This window comes from Sciurus carolinensis, chromosome 13, assembly GCF_902686445.1.
Source record: "Sciurus carolinensis chromosome 13, mSciCar1.2, whole genome shotgun sequence".
NCBI lineage: Eukaryota > Metazoa > Chordata > Mammalia > Rodentia > Sciuridae > Sciurus > Sciurus carolinensis.
The window spans coordinates 22,779,753-22,790,515 of NC_062225.1; the positions used below are offsets into that span (position 1 = coordinate 22,779,753).

The 10,763-nt window shown below is 45.9% G+C and overlaps 1 protein-coding gene across 1 annotated transcript; it reads right to left on the reverse strand.

The window, feature by feature from the left end:
- Positions 1-560: 560 nt before the first annotated feature.
- Cd207 (CD207 molecule) lies at positions 561-5,937 on the reverse strand. Its single transcript, XM_047523167.1, has 6 exons — positions 5,842-5,937; positions 5,642-5,758; positions 4,611-4,985; positions 3,940-4,091; positions 2,643-2,761; positions 561-2,120 (listed from the first exon to the last, which is right to left on the reverse strand). Exons 1-6 carry the CDS (start codon positions 5,915-5,917, stop codon positions 1,970-1,972), a joined length of 990 nt encoding a protein of 329 aa, XP_047379123.1. The 5' UTR covers positions 5,918-5,937; the 3' UTR covers positions 561-1,969.
- Positions 5,938-10,763: the final 4,826 nt, after the last annotated feature.

Sequence of the window (10,763 nt, forward strand, 5' to 3'; positions counted from 1 at the left end):
GGCTCAAAGATTTTATAGCTCTACATATTTTAGAGCTCAAACACAAGCCTGTGCCTTCAACTCTGAACCCTTTACACCTAGAACAACAAGCTGCTGGTTACTTGCTTAAGGAAAATGTCCTTTCCCCAGGACTTTAATGGGGTCCCTAGTAGGACCACTCTGCTAAGCCCACCCTAGCACTCACCCCATGCTCCCTCCTGCTTTCTCTCTGTTCCCCTGTCTGGGGGCCCCTGTCTGCGTTCCTGCCCTAGCCACTGGACTTGTGATTTAAACCTGACACTTGTGAATGTCGTCTCTTGAAGAGAGTAGGGAACTTGACAAGGTTCCTCCTTGGAACAAAGCTAAAGAACTCCCAAGAAGAGAGATCACCATGGTCATGATATTATAGACCTTGCTCTGCTTAACTTCAATAAAAACTAGAGATGAGTATTTTTCATATTTTATGGCATTACTCCTTGTTATTTTTGATCCTCCAACTACGTCCTGAGGGAGTCTGTTTTAGTCAGCTTTGTCACTGCCATGACTAAAAGATGCAACCAGAATAACTTTAGAGGAGGAAAAGTTTATTGGAGGGCTCACGGTTTCAGCCAGCTTTATTCCTGAGGTCTCCAGGTGAGGCAGAACAACATGGCGGAAGAATGTGGCAGAGGGAATTGGCTCACGTGGTCATCAGAGAGCAGGCAGAGAAACTCCACTGCCAGATACAAAATACATACCCCGAAGCCACGCCTCCAATGCCCACCTCCTCCAGGCACACCCACCACTTCAGTTACCACTCAGTTCATCCCTATCAGGGGATTAATTGACTGATTGAGTTAAGACTCTCACAACCCAATCATTTCTCCTCTGAACCTTCTTGCATTGTCTCACATGTGAGCTTTTGGGGGACACCTCACATCCAAACCATGAACAGTGCCCCCAAATTTCGCATCCAGCAAAAAAGACTGCCTTTCCTTCACATTCACAGATACAACTAGGAGTGAAAAGGGGCACAAGGAGAGAGGCCTTGACCCCAGCGACATTCCATTCTAAAGATTTGAAATGAACTCTTTCAGGTACCAAAAGAGAAGTTCCCTCACACCAGGTACAGGAAGATAAGAAATGCAGAAAAGAGGAGGCACAGGGGAGGTACAGAGGATCAGGGAGGAACTGGATGGACGATGATAGCAAAGGCAGGAAGTGAGTGAGAGGAAGGGAAGAAGGGAGGAAGAGGAGGGAAGGTGCAGCCCAGCTCATAAAGCAATGCATGTCCACAGCAGCCCCCAAGCTGAACAGGGCAGCTTGCCCCAGGGACAGAGGGGTTCAAGCTTCAGAGGCATGGACAAAGAGGGCAATGGGAATGTGAGGTGGGCACCTGCTGGCCACCAGCCTCCTAAGCAGGCAAGTGAGAATTCTGGGGCATCAAGCAGGAAAAGCCTTGAGTAATAGTATCAAGAGAATCACTTAGTGGGTTGGAAGCAAATTTTTTTTTCATATTTCATTCTTACTTTTTAAATTTAAATTTCAACTTAACACAATTGTGCATATTTATGGGGTACCATGTGGTGTTCTGATACATGTATACATCGCATAATGTTTAAATCCAGTAAAACATATCTGTCTCTTCCGACATTGATCTCTTCTTGTAACTTTTATGTGATGCAGATGAGATTTCTCTGAAGAAATGGGGAAGTTCAAGGCAGTGGCCTCAGCTATCAGTGTCCGGATGCACCTTAGCCAGGCCGTGTGAACTTCTAAATTCTCTCCACCCTCCCCTCCCATTTAACCCAAGTGCTTTCCATTCCAGCTGCCCCTGTGGGGTCAGAGAATTCCCAGTCAGGATAGACGGACTCCCAGACGCCGTTGGGATAATTTTGAAAGAGAAAAAAAAAAAAAAAAAAAAACAAAGGTACAAAGTCATCCTGGCGTATTGAGGGGAGAGAGACGTTTCCTCAAGTTTGACAAGCATTGAACTGGGGGGCAAGTCCTCTCATGGTTCTGAGTGCACATAGGGCCGCTTACAGATGAAAAGGAACGTATTATCACAGGAAGCGTCATTCCATGACAGGAGCGCGGGCAACTTTATATTGACACAATGTTCATTGTTCCCCATATTGTTGGGCTCACCTGGAATCCAGAACCTTCCAAGTCAAAACACAAAGAAAATTATATTGATGAAATTGGAAAACAAATAACTTATTTCCAATAAAGGATTGAGTTACTCCAACCCCTTCATATTGCCCTCATGTTTGGTCCTAGGTGAGAGCAAATCAAAGCAAATTTTTGCACCCAAGCCTAAGAGAAGGGAGAGAATTAGTTAGACTTCAACCTCTAAGTCTCAGTTCGGGGCCAAAGCAGTCCACCACTCTAGGGCACCTATGTGAACCCACTCTGCAAAGACCTAGACTTGGGGTGGAATTCCCCTGCTCAACCTGAGGTAGTAGGCTTTGCTGCCAAACCCCGTAGGGCATGGAGGGCCACAGATTTGTCCCAGGTCCCTCAGTCAATGAGTGCCAGCAGTGAGCCAGGTCTCAGTTCCAATGTTCCTGCCATGTTAGGACAGGGAAAAATGCAAACCCCATGCTCATGGGAAAAACCCCCATCCCTGATGCCCTGGCCCTGGCCTGGGAGTCAGGCTGGGAAGGAGGGTACTGGGGGCTCACCTCACGCTTCGGTCCTTGTTGAATGGCGTTTCATCCACCCAGTACCAGCTCCCTTCACTCCCTGCTTTGGTCAGGCCAATCCAGTATGGAAGTCCACTTGCTGTCTTGTACAGAAACTCCTGCAGGGAATTCAGACTTATCAGAGATGCCGGTCATAACCTGAAGTTTGAGCACCTGTCTCCACGTACTGATGCTCAGTCATAGCCTCTAAACTCACAGACCTGCCACACACACACTGGACTCTCTCAGGCCGCTTCCTGTCTTTTCTGGGAACCTAGAGTCTGTCTTTCAAATTCTGATTTGTCTTTGCTCTGCAACTAACAAACTCAGGACCCAGGTCTTTCTGCTCTTCAGGAAGCAGGTGCTGGAGTATGAGAAGGACTCAGGTAAACTACAGAGCAGAGACCCCAGGGGATTACAGGGGTCTGGATTCAGCGAGTCCAGGCTCCAGGAACAGTCCTACGTGGCCATCTTCTCCTTTATTCTCTGAAACAGGCACCACTATTATGCAGGTCTCCTCACTAATGGGCTGAGCCCTAGCAAAGGTAAGTGGTCTACCCCAAGGCTCCAGGACTGCTAGATGGCAGATTAGGACCCAGATTACTCCAGAGCACGTGTTCTTTTCTGCTGTGCTTCCCCACCCCCCAGATGGAAGGGACCTGGTCAGTATGCTCACTAGAAAGGAAATTGCTTAAGTCTTGTAGGGTCATTAGTGATGCTGTTCACAACTATTTCTGTTTTCTGGACGCTTGGAAAGAGCACCCCTCCCCCTGTCTAAAAATTAGCAGTACTAGCCAGGCACAGCAGTGCATGCCTGTAATCCCAGTGACTTGGGAAGCTGAGGCAAGTTCAAGGTCAGTCTCAGCAATTTAGTGAAACCCTAAGCAACTTAGGGAAACCCTGTCTCAAAACAAAAAATAATAAATAAATATTTTAAAAGCAAACAATACTGTGTAATTTGCTTTCTCCAGTGAAATGTGAGCAGAAAAGATTGGGTTTATGTTTGGGCAGAAGCTTTAAAAATCAATATGCAATTTGCCACAATCCCTTTTCTGCTTCGGCAATTATAGACACGTGTTAAGATAACACCTCCTTTGGTTGGGATTCTTGGGCAACCACAATGAGCAGAACCTACTTGCCCGTCCTTGTGAGATATGTAGAATGAGTGAGAAATGATCTTTCGTTGTTAGGTCACCAATATTTGGGGCTTTTTGTTACCACAGCATAACCCTGCCCAGCCTCCCTGAGACAGGGGCTGGCACACCCCTTTACAGAGCCCCCCAGAAACCATACTCACCTGCTCGGCCTCAGAGGTCACTGAGGTCAGGTGTGAGCTCCTGGACACACAGAACTGCTGGGCACTGTACCAGGTCTTTGGGGTGTGAGAGAAGTAGTAGAAGTTCCCCCTGAAGTACTTCCAGTCCTGGGAAACCATCTGCAGAATGTCATCTGGAGGACAGGGGTCAAAGGTAAGCACAGGCTTCTGTTCCCTGGGGCTACTGCATGGGGTAGGGTTCTTGGATGGAATCCCAGAGGCAGCAGTGAATGGGGCTGGGCCCTGGGGTCCTTGGATCCTGCTGTGGGAGCTTGGGGACCCTCATGATTCCTAAAAGTCTGACTGAGACTGATGGATAAGAGGGGATGGACCACGAATCTGTCTTTCCCATGAAAGAAAAGCAATTCTCCACTGATGGTGACAAATAGCTGGTCCCTGGGCTTGAGGTAAGGAATTGAATGGGAAATGGTGAGGTTTGGGCCAGGACAGAGATCCTATAATACTCTGTACCATGGTGTGGGGACCCAAGATGCACTGCGGGGTTTTCTCTTCTAATATCCCCTAAGTTCTCCTCAATCCTAATGCTATGTCCTCCGCCTTAATTTTCCAGCGCATGCCTTGCCTTGTGTCTGAGGCAAGCAGGTCTTGAGGGCCACTGGTCATTTTGCAATGCTGTTTGCTGAGTCACTTACTTTGTCGTTTAAGCGACTTGCTGATGGTCTCCAATTTGCTCTGCAGTTCCCGGACCTTCGTGTTTAAAGCACTGGCTTTGTCCAAGTCTCTTTTTAACTCTGGGATTTGGGAATTTAAATGACCGACCGCCTCCCAATTTGTTGTTAAGTTGTGGATCTGTGCAGTGGCTTTCTCTATGCTGGTTTTCAACGTCAGGATCTGAGAATTCACGCGATCCAGGCTGACATTCACCATCTGGATCTGCAGGCCAGTTGCCTGCACATCACCACTGTTCTTCTCAACTTTAGAACCCAAGGTGCTGACGTTGTCCACACGACCTTTCAGCAACTGGGCATCAGTCTTTATGTCTGATATTGTGCCCATGAGCCAGGGATCTGAATTTGTGAAAGTCAAGAGGTCAGTTGAGCAGATCCCCGGGGGAAGGAGAGGGATTGTTGTCAGGGTGGTAAAGGAAAGAAGGGGAGGGTCAGGCTCAAACTTCCCAACAACCCAAGGCAGTCCAAGGAGCTGCCACCTACTCTCTAGTCATTCATTAATGTACACTAAGCATGCACTGGGCACCCATCCAGTGCCAGGAGCTCGGGTGGAGACAGATGATGAGAAGTTGGATAAAGAACAGGCTCTCTGTGACAGACCTCACAGGGAAGCAGAAAAAGCCATGAAAACCCAGTCCTCAGTCTTCTGAGTGTTCAGGGCGAATTCAGGAAAGGGATGCTCTCGAGCACCCCTCATTACTCTCCCCATCACCTGGGGCTCTGGGCCCCCTCAGTTGGGCGATAGTGGAGACAATAGCATGTGCTTCTGAGGACAGAAGCACAAACATGCAAGCCCCAGTGCCATTCAGAACAGGAAGAGCAGCAGCTCAGTCCACAGGGACAGGACACCCTGTCACTGCACACAGAAAGAGAAGAAAGGAGACAAATGAAATGCCACCGGAAGGAGAGAACAGGGAGAGCAGGAGAGAGAAGGTTTGGGTCTCTAGGGAGCCCACTAGCTGTGGAGAAGGACAAAGGGGACAAAGAGGACTTACAGAGAATGGCTTGCAGCACAATGAAGGTGACCAGGACCAGTGACAGGCAGATTAATGCCACCCGGAGGATGAGAGGTTTCCTCAGGACCAAAGATGGATCTGACTTGGGAGGAGGATCTGGAAGAAAAATTGAAGGTCTGTTAAGGACCAGCAAGGCGTGGATTTGGACCCAGAGCACAAAAGCAACAACTGGTGCTTGCCTCTGGGCCAGAGGGAGATGTTCTGCTTGTCCACAGAGAAGTGCGCATCAGGGACCGGGCTCTCTGCAGTCTTCATCCTGCACGCTCATACACAGGTGCTTCTGGCTGCCTGTCTCCCCAAGGACCATTTATTCAGAGAAAACAGGAAATGATCCCATAGCAGGTCACTATGTCATCCTGAAGTTCCCCATTCTTGGCTTAGGCACCTTGCCTGACCAAGGCCACAACCTGGTCTCCTCAAAGATCTGAGCTTTCAGAAAGAAGCCATTTGTCTTCTGTGAAAGTCTGTGGCATGGACACTTTAACCATCTTGTCCCAAAGCTATCCCTTTTCTCTTGTGAGGATTCCTTCATCTATCATCTATCCACCCATCCTTATACCCCACAAACAGCAACTGAGTGTCTTCTGGGTACCAAACTCTGAACTAGGCATGGGGACACAAAAATGAATGACTCACAGTCTTTTCCCTCAAGTAACTCAACATCTGATAAAAAAAAATAGAGATCTGAGCAAAGAAATTATAGTACAATGTGCTGAGCATAACAGTGGATGAACGTGCATAGTTCAAAGTACAAAGAGCAGAGTAATGATAAAACGTTCCAAGTAGAGAGATGAGCATAAGACAGCATGGAATGCTTGGGAAGTTGTAGATAGTTCTGGCCCTGTGTGAGTGTAAAGTACATGACGGGAGGCAGAGGGTATGGGGCTAACGAGGTGCCTGGGATCAGATCATGAAAATCCTTTTAGATCATGTTAAGGAGCTTAACTTCTGGCTTGTGGGTAACATGGAGTCAATGGAAAGCTCAGGTAGGGGAGAAATAAGCACAGGGACATTATAGAAAGATCACTCTGATCGTAGAGGAGCATAGATTGGGCTTCAGAAATCCTGGAAGCAGGGAGACCAATTAGGAGACAATCATAATAAAGCATTCTGCTTTATTTTGTTAAGGTGTCTTAGCTGATATAGTACTCCTTTTAAAAATGCAGTTTAGAGATTGAAAATGTAACTGTAAGATTTGGGTTCTCCTCCCTGCTTCCTGCAGTTGCTAGTACCTCCAACAGAGTAGGGAGAATGAGCAGCATCAGACTAGGAAATGTTTTTTTCTCTCCTTGCTTTCCCCTCTTTTCCCACCTCCTCTCTCCTTCCCTACAACCCAAACTATGGAGTTCCATATTTGGGAGATGTTTAGGGAGTAAAGGATCTGATTTAGGGTTTAGTGAAGGACTAAATTTTCTCCTGGAGAGTCTCTCATGCTTAGAAGAAGTCTGCCATATCTGAGGAACCTGGCACATAGCAAACTTTAGACAAGTATTTCTCAGAAGGTGAGAAAGAGGAAAGGGAGAAGAGGGAAGGGGAAAGGAGGGAAGAGAAAAGGAAGGAAGTTGATACAGATATTTGGATAGACAGATGGATGAATAGATGGATGATCAGTGGATGAATGAATGAATGGAGAATGGATGATTGATGGGTAGGATGATGGAAGTGTACTTGGGTGGATGGAGTATTTGGTGGATGAGTGAATGAACAGAAGATTAATGGATGAATGGGTGGATAGAGGATGGATGGATGGATGGATGGATGGATGGATGATAAATGAACAGAAGTTTTGATGATTGATCATGACTCTGCATTCTGTGGACTGGAATGTGCCTTACAGAAGCTAATGTTTCTTTCCACTGCCTCCAGTAGTTTTTATTCCCATGGGAAAGGCATAAGGAGATATGATTTATACCTTACTCAGAAATGAATAAAAGTTCTGGCCAAAGGAACTTTCAAGAACTCTGACCTGGCCTCATTAAGTCTAAGCATTGGCATGAGATGACAGGTGGTATCAGGGACCAGGGTTGCAGGCTAAATTATCAGAGCCTATGGACTAGCTATCTAGACCTGTGGAGCTTCTGCTGCTTTTGATGTGTGATGCCTCCCTACTCCCTGGCAGGTCAGTATACCTATAGTCTCTCATTGCTCCCTTTCCAGCTGACTGGGTTCAGGCTGGAGCTGAGTCTGACAGGATGAGGGAACCCAGACAGGACCACTCACTTCATTTCCCCAGCCCTGGGAAGGAAGACAAGTAATAAGATGGCGCCCCATCTGTCTTGTCTCATGTCTTCCCTTCCCACTTCTGCCTGTAGCTTCCAGGCCTGTCATCTGCTCTGGCCTTTGTCATTTGCAATCCCTAAATTAAGAGCTTGACTCAGGCTCACTGCCTGCCTCTGAACTTCTGTGACTATACCACTCTTTTCAGCTGCTCATCTGGTTGCACAGCCTTGGTTTCACCAGGGCTTAGAAGGGTTTAGAATGTTCTGCTTCTGGATTTTCTTGCTTGGTGCCCAATCTAAGCCCAGAGTCACCTCAGCCTTTCTGCTCCTGTTTCCTGGCCCTAGATCTACAACCTATCAGTTCAGGTCCAAGAGGTAGAGAAGAATCCATATTACACAAGATTCCTTCAGGTGTCCTAGTATCCTCCTGAGGCATTTGACAGAAGTTACCACACAATATATTTTGGGACATCTTCCAATTCTGTCAAGAAGCTGACTTTTGGGGCTGGGGTTGTGGCTCAGTGTTGAAGCCCTTGCCTGGCATGCATGAGGCAGTGGGTTTGATCCTCGGCACTGCATAGAAATGAATAAATAAAATAAAGATATTATGTCCATCTACAACTAAAAAAAATATTTAAAAAAAAGAAGCTGAGTTTTCCCAAATCACTGCTGGTTTGTTACATGAGTTATTGGTACAGCCCCTGGATGCCTCCTGAGGAGTCCTAGGAAAAAAATCAAGGTTAGGGAGCAGTTATTCCCAGTGATGGAAATGAAGATCTCAGGTGGATATTCTGCTGATTGCTGAGCAAAAGACTGGCCCAGCAGAAGGAAGCTGAGCAAGAAGCAGGGAAGCCTGGGTTTTCAGAGGAGCTGGGTGTAAAAGTCCCAAACCAGAAGAAGTTTCATTTCCCATTTTGTGGGGAAGGAGTGAGTCACAAGCTGTTTTCCTATGGCCATGCTCATCTGTAGGTATTTACTGAGCACCTCTCATGCAAACCTCTGAGTGCTCTATCTGGTTCCTGGCCTAGGAGGAGAAAAGACAGAGCAGGAAGGCAGTTTCCTCAGACACACCTTCCAGCCAGGAAAGTAGACAATTTTCCTGAACAGTCAGGAGAGAATCTGTTCTTCCTAAGAAAAGAGGAACTTTGGCCTAACCTAGAGTGACCAAAAATCACTGCTGTGATAAGAGAAAGGGAAGTCTGTGCTCATTTTCCTGTTTCCCCTCTCTCCGTGATCCTAGGGTTCTAAGAGTTTCTCTGGATAAGGGTGGCGGAAGTTTGACCACTTCTTCCCCTTGTTGGGGTGAAGGAGGACCATGGACACCACCAATGAGGATGAAAAAGAGACTTCAGTTGTTTGAAATGTCCCAGCAGTGCTGAGAGTGACCTCCAAGGAGTGGTCATCTAAGTTCCTCCGGTCGAGGCATGAAGGGCATGAGAGTGAAGAACAATCTGGGGAGTGGAGACTGGGGAGAAGACAAGAGGTAGGCAAGAATAGGGTAGAGAGGAGAGGGGAGAATGACCGTGTAATTAGAGAAGATGACCATTACATCCGGTCAGACCTGGCCCACAGCCTCAGAGAGGTTAGTACACATACGTCAATTACCTAGTTTTGTTGGCCCAGAGAGTCTAGAAACAATAACTCCAGCAGCAACAAGCACACTCAACACCAAGATCTTGGCTTCTAAGTACTATTCTCCAACAAAAGATACCAGGAATCTTTGGAGACATTGATGATTCTAGGTTATACCAGGGAAAATTCAGATAAGCCTAGACTATCTTATAGTATCAAAAAATAAGGAAGTACTCAAAAAAATGAAAGGATGAACGCTAGGATGAGAGCATGTCAAAATGACACAAGAACCAACCTGAAGAGTTCCCAGCGACCAAAGCTGGAGGTATTGGGGCAACAAATGATTATAAACCAAAGCATAAAATAAATCTACATGAGTCCAAGCTGATAAAAAGTATTGAATAAATAAATTGGGCAGAAAGATGAATTGTCCTACAGGAGAATTCCAAATAACACACAGAGATACTTCTTCCTTCAGGAGGTGGTGCTTAATTCCCCTTTCTCTCAATAGGTTTTTATCTCACAATCTTATAAAACTCACTAATTAATGCTAACAATTTGTCCATAGGAGCTTTAGAGTTTTCTATGAATGAAATCATATTATCTATGATTAATGTTATTTTTATTTCTCTATTCCCAATTCTACTTCTTAGTTCTCTTGTCTTATTACACCAGTAAGGACCTCCAGTTGTTAAATAGAGATGGTGACTTGGGTCATTTTTTTCTCATTTCTAGACTCAAAGGAAAAGCTTTCAACATTTCAAATGAAGACTTCATTTAAAATGAACTGATTGCTGCATTATGCATTTCCTATCTACCTCTCACCTACTTCTCCACAGAAGATAGGAGGTTTTGCTTCCTATATTATTCTTTTTGCAGCTATAACAAATTACCACAAACTCAGTGACTTAAAACAATACAAATTTACCTTACATTTCTTAATGTCATGGAACACCCAAAAAGAATCCCCAGGATTGACACAAGTTCCTTAGCAAGGAGGAACTGAAGATGATGACACCATAACCCGTGACAAGCATTTTATAATTCATTCATTCATATTTCACATTGCTCTAGGCCCTGGTCCCCTCTCCTTCTGGGGGAGGGAGGGAATGGAATGAGATGCTGATCTCTTGTGCTTACGTACAACGTATAGCACATATTAAACTTAAACCCGCAAAAGGAACAGGACTTCCAAAACCACAAAATCCCACAATAATATATCCAATATCACAACAGGACATTCTGTCCTCTACAAATTAAAATTATTAGGCCAAAAAAATTATACAACCCTGACAAATGCCCACATTCTA

Bases quoted from the DNA above. Each gene is read 5' to 3' on its own strand.
- Cd207 (XM_047523167.1), bottom strand. From the start codon at position 5,917: ATGAAGACTGCAGAGAGCCCGGTCCCTGATGCGCACTTCTCTGTGGAC. The intron at 4,986-5,641 runs GTAAGTCCTCTT...TCACAAATTCAG, and splicing joins TGTGCTGCAAGCCATTCTCT to ATCCCTGGCTCATGGGCACA. The intron at 4,092-4,610 runs GTAAGTGACTCA...CCTGTCCTCCAG, and splicing joins CAAGTCGCTTAAACGACAAA to ATGACATTCTGCAGATGGTT.